The sequence below is a fragment of the Carassius gibelio genome, chromosome B3, assembly GCF_023724105.1.
Source record: "Carassius gibelio isolate Cgi1373 ecotype wild population from Czech Republic chromosome B3, carGib1.2-hapl.c, whole genome shotgun sequence".
Classification (NCBI taxonomy): domain Eukaryota; kingdom Metazoa; phylum Chordata; class Actinopteri; order Cypriniformes; family Cyprinidae; genus Carassius; species Carassius gibelio.
The window spans coordinates 52,377,514-52,399,717 of NC_068398.1; the positions used below are offsets into that span (position 1 = coordinate 52,377,514).

A 22,204-nucleotide genomic window follows, 5' to 3' on the forward strand; every position below is an offset into this window, starting at 1 on the left:
CAATAAAATAATGAGGCCTACAAGATATCTGCTGTGCATCAAACAAAAAGGTTTATTTTTTTTGTAGTTAAACCATGTTTAATTTGTTGATGTTTTTTTTTTCTTGAGGGCGGATAAATGGTTCTAAATTGTAATGTTACAGTAATAATATATTAAATGTTTAGAAAATGTTTTAGCCAACACTTATTTAAACAATAATTTAACTTCGAATAGCTCAAATACCTCAAATACCGAATAACTGCTGAATAACTACTTTATATGTTTGGCGTGTGTAGGACTTTTATTTTGGTATGGCGCTGTGACGTCATAAGGAAGCGTCACGGTCCTGCGTATGTTGTTATTCGACTGAAGAAGGGTTTGTGTTTTAAAACACTAGCGTTATTTACATAAATGTAAACCTTTTAACATTAATCTTAGTTTTACAAGCGATAATTAATTAATATTGACTGTAACTGTATAGCTTTATCTAACGATTATGTAAATTACACATGAATTTGAGCGAGTAAAGCGCATCGACCGTTTTTTAGTTTTTAATCAGTTTATTAGAAACACGAATTCGCTCATTAGTGATGGAGGAAACAAATCAGTTTAATCTCCTGCTTCCCAAAACTATTCTCCGTTTCTAATCGCTCATGCTGAACAAAACAGTGTAAACACAAGCGTGTATAATAATGACAACTTTTACTAATCCATGGCAAATGTTTTGATGAATGTACAATCGGATTAAATGTGATTTAATCACAATGTAAATGCGTAAGTGTCAAAATATTAAATGTCTGTCATTTGTGTTTTAATTTGCTGTGGAGCCAGTTTTTATAGTTTTAGTTAGTGGTTTTAGGATTTGGCTGTAGTTCAATACTTTTAGTAGTTTTTTATAAATGTATCTTAGAAAAAAACATGACTGGTGTGCATCTTGAGACAAAACAAAGGCACTGACACATTTTAAGATCAGTCAGTGTAAGTTTCTTTCTGGAGAAACCGCTCAGACTGTGAAACTGTACGTGTGTGAATTACTGTTACTCTATAGGTATGTGACAAAAAAAATCAATACTAGAAAATTAATATATAATCATAACCATATGATAGATAATAAAAATAACTTTAAAATGTTTTTTTAAATGATTATAATTGGATAATTATTAAGAAAGTTATGGAATTTTTAAATTTGGAAATTAGGGGTCATTTTTTTTTACCTAATTATAACAATAAAACAGTGAAAAACTGTGACCTCTTCCGCTTGATTAAACACTTCAAAACATCATAACATCCTCATTTCTTGGTCTATTTGCATAATTCAAACACCACAGTGTAGGTAATAAATTGCCCAACAAGATTAAGATGACCTCTTTTTAAAAGGTAAATATAATAAATTTATTATTTCTAATTAACCATTAATTAATGAAACTGAGAGCATCAATCCACACATATATTTCCACATGAAATCAAAATAATCAGCCTTTTAAAAATATGATATCATATTATATCAAAAGTATATTATATTTATTTATTTTTAAGTATATGATATTTAGATTTCAAAAAGTAATATACCCTTATGTATAATATATACTTGTTTAGTATACTTTTTTTTTTCTGCTTTAATTTACTTTTGAAAAAAAATCTTACAAACATTTCAGCCCATGTGTGCTGTATTATTCTGCACAGAGTTGGTAAAATTTAATTATTTTCACAATGTTTGTAAGAATAATACAGCACACATGGGCTGAAATGTTTGTAAGATTCGGCTAATCAGCTTGCCATAAAGAGGTCACTTGACCTAGCAGGCAGCTAGAAGCACAGTTGTTCCTAAATAAATACATAACCATCCATGGTATTTATTTATATGTTTGACAGAATCATGCCTATAATGTAATCTAGAGATTCTAAACCTTCATTCTGTATGATTTCTTTGAAAAATACTGCACGGATTGATGAAAACTGAGAGAAGTTTTGGAAGCCAATATGATTGAATGGCCGATTCTGCTTTTGACAACGTCACTTGCGGATCGTAAAAAAAACACATGCGAATGTTACAATCCATCCCAAACTTCACCTAATTCAAGTTAAATGTATATTCTATAAAAAGTATTGGGTTTGAAACAAAAAAATAATAGCCTTCATAGCGGATTTTGATGGCAAACACGAGAGAAATGTTGCTTCGCTTATAACTTTCTTCTTATGGCAGATAACTTGGAAATTCGAACGTGAGAATCAACGTGAGGACGTAATTTACGTTACTAGTATATGGGCTTTAGAGGTATTCACAAAGCAAAGATAAGAAAGATTTCCTAAGTCACCGACGCGTCTGGCGCTGATAACCTGCAGCGCTCGTGCGTATATAGGTCAGATTGTCACATACCTATACTCTATTTGTGTCCCTTACCAATGCGTTGATTACTGAACCAGGAGATTGAGATACAACTCTGAGATTTAGTTTGGATTGATTTATCTTTAATTATTCTCATCTTAAACATGACAGATTGTCCAAACACAGAAAAACTCCTGAGATCCACACGCTGTTATAAATATGGCGTTTATTAAAGAGGAGACTGAAGACGTGAAGATTGAAGAAACATTGAGATTAAAACAAGAAGATACTGAGGAACAAACAGGTTGGTTTTCATTCTTAGTAAAATGACAAGCTGTACAGGAAAACATGATTTTGAAGCATGTGCAGGTGTGTCAAATACTTGAGAAATTTAACTTAAATACTCTGCTTAATACTTTTGGTGGATTTGTAATCGACTGCAGTACAATTTCAAAGTTTTAGACTTTTATTTGATTACAGTCGTGGCTGAAAATATCGGCACCCTTATATAGACTTATTAAACTGGCAAATGGTTTCAAAAAGTATTGAATAAAAGGGGGGGCCTTTAATTGTGGCCAATGTGTATTACAGAAAAAACATTTCATAATGATATTTCCCCCCATCTTAAATTCTTATTATCCAATAAAATTTATTATTCAAATTTGCGTTTGAACCCATGTGAAAAAGTAGCATAATTAAAGATTTACCGTTTTTTTTAAATATCAAATATTCAATTCAATTGTGCATTATAGCTGACACCTAGATGAACAATATCAGTTGTTTTTATGACTGTAAGTCATTCTCCTCAAATGCTACTGATGGTAGAAATGTGTATACCAATATCGCATGTAACTTTAGAGACAGTCTCTAAATTTGAGACTCTCCAACGTCCAGCATAAAGTCAATTTAATGGCTGTTTTTTTTTATTTTTTATAATCTGCGCTGATTTGCTGATGTCATTTACCTGGGCATAGATGTCTATCCATCAATTATGAACATTCAGCCGCAATAATGAGGTGCGAGCGGTCACAAGCACGGATGGGAGAATATATATATATATATATATATATATATATATATAGGGAGCGGCGGTACTGCTCCTGATGTTGTGTTTGTAAACATGGAGAGACAAACACGATTATTTTTGGGACAAATGTTCACATTCATGATCCTTTTTTTTTTGGGCTCAGAGACATTGCATTACATGACTTCAAACACAGCACGCGGAGTAAATGCGTCAACTGCATCAGCTGCATCAGAATGTTATGATTGGCCCAGAGCTGTTGAATTTTGAATTTCAGTGGCGGTGGATTGGCCCGGAGTAGACGTGTTATGTCACCGCGTTCTGAACTCGTACGTGCTTATATCGGTAATTTTCCTTCTGCGTTCACACAAACCACAATTCCTGCAATTTATTGGTATTGCTACAACTTCTCATAATTTAAAAAAAAAGTAATTTTTTTTCAAAAATATATAATGTGTAAATGCTTTAAGAAAGTAGAAAACGTTTCCCCCAAAAAATTCTCATGTTGAAAATATAAAAAATATCAATTGAATTAAACACTTTAATAATAATTAAACAAAATAAAAATAATTTATTTTCTATTGAAAAATTACAAATTGGGTGCAAGGAACAAAAGCTGGTCAACTTTCTTATGGCACTTTTCCACAGCATGGTAAGGCACAGCAGGGTTCAGTGTGGCGTGGAGCTCCGAGATCGGCGAAACACATTTTTAAATAAGCGCTGTCTTTATAAATAAACCACAGATTTGAGTTTTAAACAACTACATTCTCACCTTAAATACTTTTCAAATTACATTTCCTGACACATTAACAGTAATATTTATAAAACGTTAATCCGAAAAAATGGTGGTTGAACTCAACCAATGCTGTCTGAACTCAACCAGTCGGGAGGTTTTTAGCGCCCAAGTCCCGCCCCCGAAAGTTCTGGAACTTCGAAAAAGTACTACCTCAACAGCAGGGACTTTCTGAAGGACATTTTTTTTACCCGGAACTTTATTAGTTCCTGGTTCCTGCGGTGGAAACACACCGAGTATCAGGCCAAAGTCCCTAGTTCCTGGGTAAAGTTCCTGCGGTGGAAACGCGGCATATACTGCAGTGGAAACTCAAACCGAGCTGAGCTGAACTGAGCTGAGCCATACCACACTGCTCAGATGGGGAACTTGTGGCAGGGATGCAGAGTTATTTTTTGCTAGACTGGCCACTCCTGGAAAATTAGCCTTGTGGTGCTCACCATCAACTTCAGCTGTATGTAAATATATAGCTCCTATTCAGTGGATTCCCTCTCTGACTGAGGGACAGCTTGGTGTTTACATGATGCAATTTTGAAGAAGCTGCCCAAAATAATCTTCTGTTTCTTAGCAGGAACTTCTGACTCCTCAGCATCTTCAACTGGCCCAGATATAATTCAAACAAATTTTGTTTTCTTTCTTCTTTTAAAGGGCAAAAAGAAGTTTGAAAAGGCTGAGCGACAGTATACTGTTTTCAAACATTCCAACACCCCTGCGCTGCAGGAATACATTTATGTAAATGTATTGTGCTGCTCACACAGCAATGATGCAATGATGAAGTGTATCAAGGTATGAAATGAGCACCAATAGAGCACATCACAGTCCCGCCCACAGCCCGAGAGAGCTTAGGTGTCGGAAGTAAATTTCCCATTCATTTTTCTCATTGACGTTTTGAAAAGTCCGTATCTAAAGAGTTTAAAGCATGTCTGAGGATAACCAGCTACGGTTGAACTCATAAGCATACAACATATCATTTTGAGAGAAAAAACTAAGAGAAAATCCAAAGAAAAGTCAAAGGTACAAGACTGTGTACATATTTTCAATTCCGAGCGAAGGAACTACTCATCCCATAAACCACCACGCCTCACTGAAGTCGACTGAAGCCACAACCGTGAAAGAGCCTTTTGAGTAGTGATGGGAAGTTCGGATAATTTTACCAACTCAGATGTTTGAGTCTCGTTCAGCAAAATGAACAAATTTTTTTTCCGAGTCAGATGTAATTAAAATGTTATGTGTTATTTCCCCAGCACATCTAGTACTTATGCAAATGTTGATCACACTACAAACAATACAAAATTAAAATGCTGTAAGAAACAGAAAAGATTAATCCATTTTTTACCTGGGTCTTCAGTCTTTGATTAGCTCACCTCACCTCTTGTCTGACAAGTCTTCCTGTTCAAGTCATTCATTAATCACATGACCGGCCCATACGCTACCAATGCAGTCCGAGGCAGAAAGAGAATTGATTAGTTAATCTCATGAGTCTTTCGGGTCGAGTCGTTCCTTAAACACGTGAATCTTTGCTGATATAATAATTGTTTTTCCTAGGCAAACAACATTTTGGTCTAATATATGTACAAGAAGATTGTTCAAAAGGGACATAATGACATATATTAAAAGCAAATATCATTTTGTATCCTAAACAAGTAACACTACAATTCTATAGTCTAATCTGAAGGGTGAACTTAAAAAAAACATAAATCATACAACAAGGTAATTTTTGAAGATTAGGATCCACTGTAAAAAAAGGAAAAAGTGTCATCAAAGTGTTTTCGCCATCATATGGACAAAATTTAAAGCATAACCAATAATTATAAGAAAAGATAACAATAAGTACTATGCACCCATTTGTAAGGTAGTAAATTAACAAATTATTCTAGCTAATGTTGTCACGTCACGTGTCAAAAGAACGAACAACCCGAAGACCCGAAAGATGAACTAATCAATTCTCTTTCCGGCTCAATACTGAATTGGTTAAATGTATTGGGCTGTCAAGTGATTAAGGAACAACTCAACCCGAAAGACTCATGAGATGAACTAATCAATTCTCTTTCCAGCTCAGACTACATAGGTTAAGCGTATGGGTCTGTCACGTGATTAAAGAACGAGTCAAAAACCCGATAGACCCGAACTATAAACAAATCAATTCTCTTTCTGGCTCAGATTGCATTGAGTTTAACGTATGGGGCTGTCACGTGATTAAGGAACGAGTCAAAAACATTTCTGTTAAGTATGTAACCTTGGTTCCCTGAGCAGGGAACGAGATGCTGCGTTGACGTGGGGAACACCTTCGGTGTGACGAATATCTGAAGCTTTTATACCATGACGCCAATTTTTTGGCCGAATAGCACTTAGCACCGCCCCAACGCCCACGTGAGTGAGCTAAATCAGAGTGCTGCGCGCTATTTCATCAGATTTCCACTTATTACAAAGAAAGCGCTTTCACAGGTACGGAACGGCACACACCGCAGCATCTCGTTCCCTACTCAGGGAACCAAAGTTACATACGTAACCGAGATGTTCCCTTTCATAGGTTCACTTCGATGCTGTGATGACGTCATCGCCTTGGGAACGCTATGCCTGACATACCTTAGATAGCTGGAGATAGAGCAGACCTCTGCTTTTACCACCAAAGCTAACAAATAACTGATCGGACCTACGCCGCTAAGCTGTGCAGTCAACATAGATCCTAAGAATCCTTACAGGGCAGAGACTCAGGCTACTCGAACCTGCATTAGCAGGGGAGAAGGCCTCCAATACCACCTGCTGGAAACAAAATGGGTGCAAAGCCACTTTCGGAACATAATCAGGCCTAAGCCGCTAAAAGACTTTAACGAATCCTGGGGCAAAGTCCATACATGGACTGACCGATAGAGCCTGCATATCCCCCACTCTCTTAAGGGAAGATAAAGGCACCAAAAGAACAGTCTTGGGCTGCAAAAATTTATCTGAAACAGACTCCAAAGGTTCAAAAGGATGTGCCGCCAGGCCCTCCAAAACAATCCAAAAGAGAACAATCCTCCAAAGAAGGATAACGCACCGGGCAGAAAGCGGAAATGTCACGAGGATGCCAAATCATGCCCCGAGCTTGTGTCAGCAGATCGTGTCTGAGGGGAACCTCCCAGGGAGGGCCGGCCAGCAAACTGATCAGGTCCAAAAACCACAACTGAGTGGGCCACCACGGGGCTACCAACAGTAAGCGCTCCACCCTGTCCGATCGTACTCTGGGGGAGTGCTTTTTTTAGGGGGAAAAGCATAAAGATCGGCCTTGGGCCATTCGTGGACCAGAGCATCTATACCAAGAGGCGAAGGGGGAGACGGGGAAAACCAGAGCGGGCAGTGCGTAGTCATACTCGAAGCAAACAAGTCCACTTCCGCTCGGCTGAACTTCTGCCATATGAGATCCACTACCTGAGGGTGCAATCTCTATTCTCCCTCCTCCAGACTCTTGTCTCGATAGCAAGTCTGCTCCTGAGTTCAGGTGACCTGGGACATAGACTGCTTTAATTGACAGAGACTTTGTCTGAGCCCAAAGAAGAACAAGCCTCGCCAGCCTGTACAGGGTAATGCAATCCTCCTTGGCAATTGAGATAAGAAACATCTGTCATGTTGTCCGTCCTGACTAAAACGTGACAACCCCTCAGCTGTGGTAAAAACTGTTTGAGAGCCAGAAAGACTGCTAGAATCTCCAAACGATTTATGTGCCAGCCATGGTGCGCTTCCGTCCAGAGCCCACTGACTGGACGACCTTGATGCACTGCCCCACAACCCGTGAGGGACGCATCTGTAGTGATCGTCTTGCGACCACTTAATGTCCCCAGCTGGACTACTTTTTGAAAGAACTGGGGTCTCGTCCATGGGCTTAGCGCATGAAAGCCCTTGCGTGTCACGGTAATTCTGCGAAGCGTATGACAATGAGGCGATATGTTCTGACTCTTTGCCCACCACTGAAATGGTTGCATATGGAGAAGGCCCAACTGAACCACAGGGGACGCTGCCGCCCTTAGATCGATAGTTATAAACCAATCCTCGGAATGGATCTGAGACAGAATGGGCTTCATCGTTAGCATCTTGAACTTGCTCACTCTGAGTGCAAGATTTAAACGATGCAAGTCCATGATCGGATGTAAGCCACCATCTTTTATGGGCACAACAAGTATCGGCTGTAAAAGCCTGACTCCACCTGAGTGGGGGATACCTCTTCTATAGCCCCTTTCTCTAGGAGTAACATAATCTCTTGATTTAAAATCGAGGCCTCCCCAGGACGTACAGTCGTAGGAAGAACCTCGGTGAAAGGAGGTGGCCCTTATCGAAATTGGAGCCCAAAAATACACAATGCTCCACTTCTGACATACTCGTTTGATTTTCCTACGTAGGGCCCCGAGACACCTGAGTGGCGGGGAGATCCATCACAGGAAGACGTCCAAATGTCCTGTCGGGCCAGCCCACATAAACAGGCCATGCTCGCATGACGCTTGGACGATTCCCAGAACTCTGAAGGCTGGAAGGCGCAGAGTATCTGAGGAAGTGCATGTCATAAGGAGTCGACCTAAATCTGCCCGAATCGCAGTATACGGTGGGACTGTGATGATCTGAGTCGGGGGTCCACAATGAGAGGCGAATACACATGTGCGGTTTGTCCCCACTCTCCAAAGGAGGGCCTGGCCTCCAAAGATGGGCGAATAAATCAGGAGCTGCTATTGGGAGCCTGAGAACGAGAGGCCTTGGCCGTCGAACTCTGGTCTAGCCGTTTGCGTTGTCGTTGGCGAACAAGATCTAGGACCCCAGTCTTTGCGAGGTGGTAATCTAGGTGAAGGCTCATGGCGCTGAACCCCTTGAGGGCGCTGCAAAGACGACAAGCACGAGCGAACTGCAGGTGACTGACGCTCTACTTCTCTAGTTCTGTGTGGAATAAGCTGGCGAAACATGGCAGACTGTTGTTTAGCAGCTCTAAACTTTTCCACAACAGTTGTGACTGAATTTCCTAGCAAGCCATTCTGAGAAATGGGGGCATCCAAAATAAAAGTTTTGTCCTTCTCTTTAATGTCAGTGAGTGTGAGCCATAGGTGGCACTCAACTGACACTAAACCTGCCATGGATCTGCCTATTGCCCGAGCAGTGTGCTTGGTGGCCCTAAGCGCCAAGTCAGTAGCTCGTTTAAGTTCTTTAACACACTCCTGAAAGCACATACACCATAAACACAAGACTTTGCAACTGGGGACGGAAATTGGGGGGGTCGAGGTAATCCAGTGCAGGCAGCAGCCGTCCTACCCTGCAGCTATTAAAGCGCTGGTCATGGACCCGCTTGACAGACTGGCGGTACAAAGCGGCGAAGTTGAGGGATGGGGGGATGGTTGGGGATGAATGCATATCTGTATCTGTGTGTGTGTTAAGAGTTTGTGTATTTGTTGGCCTGGAGAGTTGCGATTCAACCTAGGTGCCTCAGTCTGCAGATTGTGATAGCGTCAGAGCAAGTTGTCATGGAGGCAGCCTTGTTCAGGTCCCAGACAGAGTCAACATCAGCAGGTGGAAGACGGGGGAGGAACGCGAGAGCGTCTCACTACAGAGCTCTTCCAGCGTTGTCGTTGTTCCAGCAGTGGAATTGGCCGAGACCAGTGCTGGTAGAGAAAAGGCCAAAAGAAGATAAGTTTGGTCTTGGGGCGAGTAGCCGCGTTTCAATTCCACGGCTACTCTCTTTGTCCATTTCTGATCTCTGATCGATCCAATTGCTTTTTCCAAAGCCGTGAGCTTCTGCTGACCGCTCTGCCCACTGCTTTGATCATGACGGGCAGCCTTGTAAGCCTTTGACAGCTGTCACCGTTTTCTGAATTCCTCGATAAACCAGGGCAATGCTTAATCCTATCTGCAGAATACCTGTTATCATGGTTCTGAATAGGTAGATATAATGTCCTCCACGGAAAGAGCCACCAGACACACCACCTCTACCACTCATTCATGGTGTAGCCAGCTGGGAACGTTCCGACAGGGCAGTCAGGTTCCCCCGAACCCAAAAGAAGGTGTCAATTGCTTTGAGAGATTTTTAGATGGAGAGCAGTGCAGAAGGAGTCTCTCAGAGTATACGAGACAAGAGGTGCAAAGCAGGAAAGGTAAGGGAGAGGAGATGGAGAGGGAGAGAAAATGCGACCGCCGTTGAGAGCCAGAGAGTTTGGACGGCAATTGGGGGCGTGACTTCCAAGACAGAGCTGAGTTAGGCGCCAGATGTGCCGCGAGAGTTTTTTCTACGGCCGGCATCGCCGCATATCCATGTTCCACCATTTTGGAAATCGTGGCGAAATCGACAGGAATAGTAATTCGCACCGAAAAGGCTGCTTCCTAGATTTCAAAACCTCGTGGTGGAGGTCTTGGGAAAAAAGGAAGAGACACATGAGGTTCAAATGGAGTGCGGCTAAACAGAAATCGATCGTCCAGTTTCGACTGGGCCTGATTTTGTCGGCTCGCTATCCCACTCCAACCCCAATTTATCCGCAGCACATGTCACAAAGTCTAAAAAGATCGCTTTAAGATGGGGAAGTGCGTTTCTCCTGTCCGCTCGGAGGGAGAGAACTGCACTCTTCATCCAAAAAGCCCTCTGAATCGGAGGCCGCTGTAGAGAGCACGTCTTTGTCACATGGCATACAACTGAAAAACATTGCGAGCTTCCGGGGTAGGCCTAATATCATCGTTGATAGAGACAACGGGCTGTCTGTAGCGCTCTTCGAGCACTTGCACATGTCCTGGGGAGAGTGAGAGAGAAGGAAAAAAATCTGTTATCCCACTCACCATGGGCACCAACCCTCATGCAGTGCCTCGGCAACCGCAGAAACAGGGTAGCAGGGGTTAGACGTGGGGCCTACTCTCTTAGAGAAGGTTGCGAGCCTCGAGCGCAATACTTTTAGCCGTAGGCTATCGCAGTGTTGACAGTCAGAAAGGCCGCTAAGCGCTGCCTGAGCATGGTGTAGGCCCAAACATAGCATGCAGCTGTCATGAGTTTTCCTTCCTGCAATGAACCTGTCACACGACCCGACACATCTTCTGAACCTCATCGTGTCCGCTGAAGAGGAGTAAACTGCTCTTAGAAGTAATAACGATAGCTGTGAACATGGCACAAACGCTTTCCTACGGGCAACAGATGATTCGCTTCCTGAAGGAATTAAATCTGATGAAATAGCGTGCAGCACTCTGATTTAGCTATAGGTATTGTGTATTGAAATTTATATTTAACGTTGTGTATTTTATATTGTCTGCATGTGTGAAAGCAGTTAACGATAACGTCAGCAACATGGTGCAGTGCTTTGTACCTGAGTGCAATCACTGATCAGTCATCAACACATGTCATTGCCATGAATCATTACACAAATGTTCAGTAGATGCATGAAGAGGTAGCCTAGCTAAAGTGGACGATAATGCTTACTAACGTTACCAACCTCCCTTCAAAACTCACCAAAAATTTGTAGGTCTTGTCCCTCATGCTGGCCCTTACAAAACCCACAAGCTGACCCTCGGACACGCTACACTCAACTACATAACCCGATCTGAAGTGGGTTTCATCCCTTTGAGCACTATGAACCCAAGTCCCGCCCCCGAAAGTTACGGAACTTTGAATAAGTACTACCTTGCCAGCAGGGACTTTCTGGGGCATTTGTTTTACCCGGAACTTTATTTAGATCCTGGTTCTTTCAGTGGAAACACACAGAGTACCAGCCCAAAGTCCCTAATTCCTGGGTAAAGTTCCTGCGGTGGAAGCCTTAATGACCTGATTAGCTAGATCAGGTGTGTTTAATTATGGTTGCATCAAAACTGTGCAGGGCTTTGACCCTCCAAGAACTGAGTTTGAAACCCCTGATCTAGCTTGTTGGTAAATGTTTTGATGTCTGTTTCTCTGTGCTATTAAACTGGGCTAACTTTCATTTGCCTTTTTTCATCATAGACCTCATTATGCTGAAGGAGGAGCACATAGTACCGAATGAAATGGAAGAGAAAGAACAATGTGAGACTCATCATGATTTTAAAACCGAGGAAGAATCTTTCAGTCGGCCAAAGATTAAAGAGATTTTCTCACAGAAAACAGCTCATAAAACAGAAACAGAAAGTTATTTCACCCCTTTTCACTGTGAAAAGAGTTTTAGTGAGCATGGAAACCTTAAAGTCCCCATGGAAATTGACACTGGAGGGAAGACATTCTCCTGCCAACAATGTGGAAAAAGATTCAATAGAAAAGGACACCTTAAAGACCATATGAAAGTTCACACTGGAGAGAAGTCTTTTACCTGCCAACAGTGTGGAAAGAGTTTCAAGCATAAAGGAGACCTTAACAGGCACATGAGAATCCACACCGGAGAGAAGTCTTTCACCTGCCAACAGTGTGGAGTCAGTTTCACACATAAAGGAAACCTTAAAGTGCATATGAGAATTCACACTGGAGAGAAGCCTTATACCTGCCAACAGTGTGGAGTCAGTTTCACAAACAAAGGAAACCTTTACAGGCACATGGAAATTCACACTGGAGGAAAATCTTACACCTGCCAACAGTGTGGAGTCAGTGTCACTCATGAAAGAAACCTTAAAGAGCACATGAGAATTCACACTGGAGAGAAGCCTTACACCTGCCAACAGTGTGGAGCCCGTTTCACATATGAAGGAAAACTTAAAGCGCACATGAGAATTCACACTGGAGAGAAGCCTTACACATGCCAACAATGTGGAGTCAGTTTCACACATAATGGGAGCCTTAAAGTGCACATGATAATTCACACTGGAGAGAAGCCTTACACTTGCCAACGGTGTGGAGTCAGTTTCACCAATAAAGGAAACCTTTACAGGCACATGAAAATTCATACTGGAGAGAAATCTTACACCTGCCAACAGTGTGGAGTCAGTGTCACTCATGAAAGAAACCTTAAAGTGCACATGAGAATTCACACGGGAGAGAAGCCTTACAACTGCCAACAGTGTGGAGTCAGTTTCAGAAATAAGGGAAACCTTTACAGGCACATGAAAATTCACACTGGAGAGAAATCCTACACCTACTAACAGTGTGGAGTCACATAACAGAAACCTTAAAGTGCATTTGTGACCCTGAACTACAAAACCAGTCATAAAGGGTATATTCTTAGAAATTAAGATTTATACATCAAATAAATAAGATTTTCATTGATATAAGGTTTATTAGGATTGAAGAATATTTGGCGAAGATACAACTTTATCAAAATCTGGAATTTGAGGGTGAAAAATAAAGCTAAATACTGAGAAAATTCTTTAAAATTGTCCAAATTAAGTTTTTAGCAATGCATACTGCTAATCAAAAAAAAAGAGTTTTGATTTAGTTCCAAAACAGAAGTTGTGCTTCTCAGCTCCTCCCATAAATTGCGTACTGCTGGATCTTTAAAGGCCGTGTTGCAGGGTTAATTTTTCAACAAATTTGTGCAATTTGCTTGTTGGTAATAAACATTTAACCTGTTAACTGTCACTCAGGTTTTTGAAGACAGACATGAATGTGCATTATACAAACATAAATTTTTATAATTCATGACTGAAAACATTTTGTAACATGATTTTGATGTACCATTTACATGGTAATGCAATGTCTGATTTTAAAATGGGTTTTGAAGGATGTATTTTGAGATTTTATGGTTTCAAGTGATATATAACTTCTGATGATTTCTAAAAAGTGATGGAGAAAAAGGCAACGAGGAAGTCTTTTTTTTATAAACAAAGGTAAAAGCTCCTTTTGTAATGTAGATTTCTGAGGGTGCACTCTTGTCATAAATTCATCTATTACTTTTCCTACATAATTTTTAACAAAAAATATTGGTAAAATATATATTTAGGAGTCTTAGACCTTTCCAACAATATATAGTTTGTCATGATTAGATTAGATTTGATTGTAATATAGTATAGTCAACGTAGGCGTCCCGTATACGGGACGGGGTGACATTTAACAGGTTAAACAGTTTTGTATTGTATTGTATTTTATGTTGTTGGGTATCACAAAACGAAATATAATACGAAAAAGTAGGTACTATCTTACAGCGGTCTCCTTTCCCCCACAATTACGTCACATTGGGGAGAGAATTTGCAATAGCCCGCCTTGAGAGCATTGAGAGTGACTAGAGAGAGAGGAGTAGTAGACGAGAGTATTCAGATTATAGATAAATACATAGATATATATAGACTAGATATATAGATAGATAGAGAGACAGACAGATAGATATCGACCAAGAGCGACCAAAAGGCACTACCATGGGACAGCACCGCCCACACAAGCACCTGCCAAACACAGCGACACATGGCTACGTTTGCAACAACATTTTCACCGGTGGAAGAGATAAACGCTTAGAAATGTCCATATAGCTAGCATGATGCCTTATATTTCTAGATGACAAAGACAGAGTTTACCAGTTCTATGACACTATGACAAAGGTTACCGGTACTTATCTATAGAACTAACGTCATGATCACTGCCACTAGATATAAAGAAAACGTAGATTTTTCACTTGGTGCTATTCAATGACTGTAAAAAATATGGCGTTATTGTGCACTGCTGCTTGTAGACTAGCTTCAGTGCTCACTGCTGCGTTGCTAAATGATAACAACTCACCAGGACACTTTACCAACTCTCCACTCATTCTCCTAGGACCATGCATTTAATTGGATTTGACGGACATCAGTTCTTGGCAATTCCTCATTTGCCCTCTTAAATCTGGCTGGTTTGAAATTACACTAGATGTTTGAAAGCCATGAGCATCTCTCTAACACGATAAAGGCCAAAAAACATCTCTATAGGCTATTAAGGGATGATATTGTATAATTTAAAACAAACCAAATGGTCTGCACTTTGTTACTGAAGGCAACTATTTTTCTCAGCACTAGGAATGGGTGACTGGCGAAGTCCAAATGCGTGCTTGATTACCCATTCACATTTGAGTTGCTTTAAAGTCAGGTGCGTCTCTGACACACGCAAAGGCTGTGTGTTGAAACGGACAGTTGGCTTGGAAGCTAAAGGCTGATAAAGTAGGCTATAATACAGGTCATTAGAACAAAAGCAAATTTTCTGCACATTGCTGTTGCTGAAAGCGTCAGATATCACGCACTTGAATTGGCTTGCAAAGTCCAACTGCATCCTGTTAAATGCCTGTGGGTTGCATTGATGGTTGACAGCCATGAGCGTTTCTCACACACGATAAAGGGTGTATGCTGAATTTGGCCAATATAGTATACTATATACTCCTCCGGGCAATTAAGGGATGATGGAACATATATTGTCATGTTTTTAGTTAGGATAACTAGCGCACATTCACGTTTAAATTGGTAGGCTGCCACAGGCCAATTTAAAACTAAATGAAATTGTAGCCTAAGCACGCTACTGTTGCTGAAAGCGTCTGATATCACGCATTTGGATTGGCTGGCAAAGTCCTTCTGTGTCCTATAATACGCTGGTGGGTTGCATTGGTGGTGGTTAAGCTGAGCCTCTCTCACAGACGATAAGGGTGTTGAAAATGTCAAATAGATTCCTCTTGAAAGATAAATAATGGAAAACATTGACCTCCTATGTTAGGTGCAGGCAATCCTAATTCTAGATCAAACGTAAGTCATTGTTGCGGGAAACATCTGTTACATGTAGTCAATGATGAGGTCAATTGATGACTGGCGAAGCCCTGAGCGTGTAACTACATCGCGGATGGTTTTACATTTGAAGTTGGTTGAAAGCCATGTGCGTGTCAGATTTACGTAAAAGGGTGCTATATGAGTGGGCAGAAAACGCAGAAGGACGTGACAAAACGGCCTTATATGACGCCCTGAAATGAGAACGGGTTGTACATTTAATAAACCTACAAGGTTGATGTACAAATCTGCAGGTAATTTAGCTTACATTTAGCATTACACTATTTTTCACAATTAATAACATCATGTCTATTGACTGTTGAATATTTGCTTGTATTTGAGTTTGAGTAATCTCTGGCCCTAATAAAAATAAATGTTTCATTGACAAACGTAATTCATTTTATAAAAATAAAATAATGAGGCCTACAAGATTTTGGCTATAGCACAAAAAAATACATCCAACAAAAATATTAATATTGTTAATACAAAAATTATCCATGCTTTTATTATATTAAAAGTGGAATATAGATTTTTGGTGAATTGATAACCCGATGTATAACATACAATGGTGAAACTATGGCTAGTATAGCAGAACAATGTTTAATTGTTGTAATATTTATTTATTTTTATTAGGGGGGGGGGGGGGGATTGTTAACAGTTAGAAAAGGTTCTAGCCAAAATTTGTTTAACCAATAATTCAACTTCAAATAACTCATAAAATCCTGAATAACTACTTGATCTGTTTGGGGTCGGTGGTCCCTGCTAGAGGACACAACTGTGACTGGAGCACTGATGGCAGTAAATGATGATAGCTCTGGTAGTGATCCTGAAATGGAAGATGAATCGTGTAGCGGGAGTACGTTAGGGAATGAAGGGTGAAAAAGTAGTAAATTGGAAAAGAAAGAAAACTAATAGTCAAGGATAATTTACGGATAGTGGAAAGGAGGATCAAGTGAGTAGGAAAAACATAGAAGAACATTAAGTGATGATGAAATTAGCAGAGTCTGGTATGACGAATAACCCAATTAAACTGAAGAAATCGCTAAATAAAGCCTTAGGTGAAATTGATAGTGCAAAGAGCCTTCTTTTGTTGTTTTCCATCCTTACACATGATAATCAAGTTTCCGTCTCTCTAAGTATAACTTTCGATGCTTGGACTCAAAGTGTCATGCACTTTGATGAAGACGAAACCTTGGGTTTGGCGGTAGTTAAATCTGTAATTTTTATATACAGTATTGTTCAAAATAATAGCAGTACAATGTGACTAACCAGAATAATCAAGGTTTTTCGTATATTTTTTTATTGCTACGTGGCAAACAAGTTACCAGTAGGTTCAGTAGATTCTCAGAAAACAAATGAGACACAGCATTCATGATATGCACGCTCTTAAGGCTGTGCAATTGGGCAATTAGTTGAATTAGTTGAAAGGGGTGTGTTCAAAAAAATAGCAGTGTGGCATTCAATCACTGAGGTCATCAATTTTGTGAAGAAACAGGTGTGAATCAGGTGGCCCCTATTTAAGGATGAAGCCAACACTTGTTGAACATGCATTTGAAAGCTGAGGAAAATGGGTCGTTCAAGACATTGTTCAGAAGAACAGCGTACTTTGATTAAAAAGTTGATTAGAGAGGGGAAAACCTATAAAGAGGTGCAAAAAATGATAGGCTGTTCAGCTAAAATGATCTCCAATGCCTTAAAATGGAGAGCAAAACCAGAGAGACGTGGAAGAAAATGGAAGACAACCATCAAAATGGATAGAAGAATAACCAGAATGGCAAAGGCTCAGCCAATGATCACCCCCAGGATGATCAAAGACAGTCTGGAGTTACCTGTAAGTACTGTGACAGTTAGAAGACGTCTGTGTGAAGCTAATCTATTTTCAAGAATCCCCCGCAAAGTCCCTCTGTTAAAAAAAAGGCATGTGCAGAAGAGGTTACAATTTGCCAAAGAACACATCAACTGGCCTAAAGAGAAATGGAGGAACATTTTGTGGACTGATGAGAGTAAAATTGTTCTTTTTGGGTCCAAGGGCCACAGGCAGTTTGTGAGACGACCCCCAAACTCTGAATTCAAGCCACAGTACACAGTGAAGACAGTGAAGCATGGAGGTGCAAGCATCATGATATGGGCATGTTTCTCCTACTATGGTGTTGGGCCTATTTATCGCATACCAGGGATCATGGATCAGTTTGCATATGTTAAAATACTTGAAGAGGTCATGTTGCCCTATGCTGAAGAGGACATGCCCTTGAAATGGTTGTTTCAACAAGACAATGACCCAAAACACACTAGTAAACGGGCAAAGTCTTGGTTCCAAACCAACAAAATTAATGTTATGGAGTGGCCAGCCCAATCTCCAGACCTTAATCCAATTGAGAACTTGTGGGGTGATATCAAAAATGCTGTTTCTGAAGCAAAACCAAGAAATGTGAATGAATTGTGGAATGTTGTTAAAGAATCATGGAGTGGAATAACAGCTGAGAGGTGCCACAAGTTGGTTGACTCCATGCCACACAGATGTCAAGCAGTTTTACAAAACTGTGGTCATACAACTAAATATTAGTTTAGTGATTCACAGGATTGCTAAATCCCAGAAAAAAAGTTTGTACAAAATAGTTTTGAGTTTGTACAGTCAAAGGTAGACACTGCTATTTTTTTGAACACACCCCTTTCAACTAATTGCCCAATTGCACAGCCTTAAGAGCGTGCATATCATGAATGCTGGGTCTTGTTTGTTTTCTGACAATCTACTGAACCTACTGGTAACTTGTTTGCCACGTAGCAATAAAAAATATACTAAAAACCTTGATTATTCTGGTTAGTCACATTGTACTGCTATTATTTTGAACAATACTGTATATATATATATATATATATATATATAACATCACTGGTGTGCATCTTGAGACAAAACAAAGGCACTGACACATTTTTAGATCAGTCGGTGTAAGTTTCTTTCTGGAGAAACCGCTCAGACTGTGAAACTGTACGTGTGGGAATTACTGTTACTCTGTTTGTGTCCCTTACAAGTGCATTGATTACTGAACCAGGAGATTGAGATACAACTCTGAGATTTAGTTTGGATTGATTTATCTTTAATTATTCTCATCTTAAACATGACCAAACACAGAAAAACTCCTCAGATCCACACACTGTTATAAAGATGTATTATAAAGATATTAAAGAGGAGACTGAAGACGTGAAGATTGAAGATACTGAGGAACAAACAGGTTGGTTTTCATTCTCATTTGATTCTTACTAAAATATCAAGCTCTACAGGAAAACATGATGTTTTTGAAGCACGTGCAGGTGTGTAAAATACTTGAGAAATTTAACAATTACTCTACTTAATACTTTTGGTGGATTTGTAATCGACTGAAGTACAGTTTCAAACGTTTACAATTTTATTTGATTATGTTTCTGAAGAATAACTCATACTTTTTACTCTCTACAATTTCATTTTAACTTAATTAGGCTACTTGTATATTTTTTTTACACACATTAAACATGTAAACAGAAGCTTAATCTTGTGGCTTGATCTGTGAAAACTAATGATGTTTGTGTTCATAAATCTGAGGAAACATACTGAAGTAGAAAAGTTGCTTTCCCCAAAAAAAGTTTCATTACTTTTGACTGTTTTAAATTAACCATTAGCTGTCTATGTAGTATAACGACTGAATGCACAAGACCGAGTGCCAAAAAAAACTTAAGATTTAACATAAAATCTAATATTTTGGATCCAGTTCTTTATTTCAATTAAATGTTACAATTCTCAAAATACTGGAAATAATGACACATTGAGTTTAATTAGGCCTGTCAATTAATTATTTTTTAAACTAAATAAGTGCATGTTTTTTTTCATGAATGAATGTAATTACACATAATTACATAACAATAATTGTGGAGAGAAAGAACCCTGTAAATGCCCAAAATAAATATTTAAAAGACATTTCGGACAGGGTTTCCACTGGGTGCAATACCTGGCACTTTTTTAGTACCACCTCAGCCAAGGTTCCAGTCAAACCGTACTGTTGCCAAAACGTGACATGTAAACTGTGCTGATCACTGATTGGCTGGAGAAAATAATCACTTCCTGGACTTGCAACAAGAGACACAACAGACCCATTAGATTTTAATCAGCAGTCAGCGAAGGATCGACCATAACCATTTTAGTTGAGCGCACCTTTCTTTTAACAACCAAAAAATGGCTGTTTCGTTTCTGTTGAGGAAGTGCAGACTGTTCTCTCGTTGATAGCCGAGGAGTGGATCCAGTGAGGGCATGACGGTGCAATGCGGAATTAAAATGTTTTCCAGTAGTCACAGCAGTAGAGGTGGTGCAACTATAACAGCATTTATACTATAATTTGTATTAATTATTATCATTTATTATTTTCTGGGAAATGCATGGCGAAAGTAGTTCCAGGCATCTTGACCGCATTAAAGTTCCATATCACTTTGCATAGTAAAACGGTGATAACGGTCACGCAGTTTGCACAAAAAGGTCTTGTCAGCGCTGCCTTGACGATTTTATCATTTAGCCTATATAGTGTAGCATCTTAAAGGCCAAACATGGCATTTCTCATTAGTGAGGTAATAACAGCGCTGTTCAGAGACCCTTGGTAGATATCATCAGGAAACACGGTGTTAGCTTTCACTGTTATGCTGATGATACTCAGCTCTATATTTCTTTGCGGCTTGGCAAAACATACTAATTTGAAAAACTAACGGAATGCATAGTCGATATAAAAAACTGGATGACGAGTAATTTCTTAATGGTAAATTCTGGCAATTCTATGTCTTTAGGTGTGCTTACCGTAGTATAAGTGGAATACTACACTTCGCGTCATGGCCGCATCACAACTTCGGGTGTGCATTATTTTCTACTAATTAAGCGGCCCACGCCAATTATTTCCTATGTAAGTAATCCAGGCATTACTAAACTGCAGTGGAAAAGCACAAGTAGGTTTTAGTGCGGATCTGTGCATGTGATATTTCCTCTTGTGCTGAAAACCCTGCTCAGATGGGGAACTTGTGACAGGGATGCAGAAGTATTTTTTGCTAGACTGGCCACTCCTGGAAAATTTGCCTTGTGCTGCTCACCATCAACTTCAGCTGTCTGTAAATGTTCAGCTATAATTCAGTGGATTCCCTCTCTGACTGAGGGACAGCTTGGCGTTTACATGATGCAATTTTGAAGAAGCTGCCCAAAATAATCTTCTGTTTCTTAGCAGGAATTTCTGACTCCTCAGCATTTTCAACTTGCCCAAATATAATTCAAACAAAGTTTGTTTTCATTCTTCTTTTGGGGGTAAAAAGACATTTGAAAAGGCTGAGCGACAGTATACTGTTTTCAAACATTTCAATACCCCTGCGCTGCTGGAATACATTTATGTAAATGTATTGTGCTGCTCACACAGCAACACAACAATGATGCAATGATGAAGTGTATCAAGGTATTAGATGAGCACCAATAGTATAGAATAGAATATTATTGACAAAAGAATAGTGATTAGCAGCAGTTAAGAGTCAAGTTTGCAATACAAAAGAGCCATTCCATTTCCATTATCAATCCTTAATGGGAAGTGTGAATTGCTCATAGACTGATATTTTAGCATGATGTAAATAAAATGTAATAAACAAATCACAACACAAATCTGTTTATTATTGTTCATTTATTTTACTAAACTTAATTTATTTTATTGCTTAACATGTAAATTCACTTGTTGAAAAAAAAAAAAAGCAGCTGCAGCAGTAGTATTGTATAACTTTTATTTTAAACATGTTTTTGGTTTCTTGTCACCTTGTCTCCACTCTTTCCAGTCATCTTTTTCATGGCTTTAGAAAACTTGTCTCAGATGTTCCTCTTCATCGATTTTTGCGTAAACCTGATTTTTCTGCAATAAGCGTTGTTGCAATTACTTTTTAGGAATGAAATGCCTTCAAGTGATGGTACAAGTCTGAATACAGTTGTACATACTCCGTTATTCGACATAGTGTATTCATGTTATGCGACATAGTGTATTCATGTTGCTAGAAACTTCTTGTTCTCCTGTCTGACCTATGTGGAATGAGAGGTCAAAGAGGTGGAGTGAGTGAGCTGAACACACACACACTGATTACATCGCCACAGACCAGTGGTTGCTCAAAGGTGTTAAGGAGCCAAAGCGAACTCCTCAAGAAAGTTCGCTATGGTGAGCCGTTTCAAACTGCCAAAATAAGCTTAAAATGACACGTTACATGTCCCCCCGTTACCTGTTATACAGCTACTGTATAAGAGGTGCATATTACACAGACAGCTTTGGGGCTCTCTGATCAATGTCAGATCTGGTAGTTCTCATACCAACATACAAGCAAAAACTTAAATCAGCTAAACCTGTATTTAAAAAAATATATGGACCAATGAAGCAGAGTGGGATTTACAATTCTGTTTCACACTCACTGATTGGAGGGTTTTGAAGCTGCTGCCACCGATCTGGACAAGCTCACA

General features: G+C 39.6%; 1 protein-coding gene across 4 annotated transcripts; it reads left to right on the forward strand.

Annotated features, from left to right (window-relative positions):
- The first annotated feature begins 298 nt into the window (after nt 1-298).
- Nucleotides 299-16,106, forward strand: LOC127951931 (gastrula zinc finger protein XlCGF8.2DB). Of its 4 annotated transcripts, none has more exons than XM_052550078.1 (3): nt 299-355; nt 2,477-2,609; nt 12,044-16,106. In XM_052550078.1, the coding sequence occupies exons 2-3, from the start codon at nt 2,525-2,527 to the stop codon at nt 13,144-13,146; spliced, it is 1,188 nt and encodes a 395-aa protein (XP_052406038.1). In that variant the 5' UTR covers nt 299-355; nt 2,477-2,524; the 3' UTR covers nt 13,147-16,106. The 4 variants fall into 4 exon arrangements, with proteins under 4 accessions (XP_052406038.1, XP_052406039.1, XP_052406037.1 ...); XM_052550079.1 differs by adding an exon at nt 4,768-4,905 and having other exon boundaries at nt 317-2,609; XM_052550077.1 differs by having other exon boundaries at nt 317-753.
- The last annotated feature ends 6,098 nt before the right edge of the window (nt 16,107-22,204 follow it).

What these genes read in the sequence shown, in the direction of transcription:
- LOC127951931 (XM_052550078.1), top strand. Translation starts at nt 2,525, where the DNA reads ATGGCGTTTATTAAAGAGGAGACTGAAGACGTGAAGATTGAAGAAACA. An exon ending in AGATACTGAGGAACAAACAG is followed by an intron (nt 2,610 to 12,043) that starts GTTGGTTTTCAT and finishes TTTTCATCATAG; the next exon opens with ACCTCATTATGCTGAAGGAG.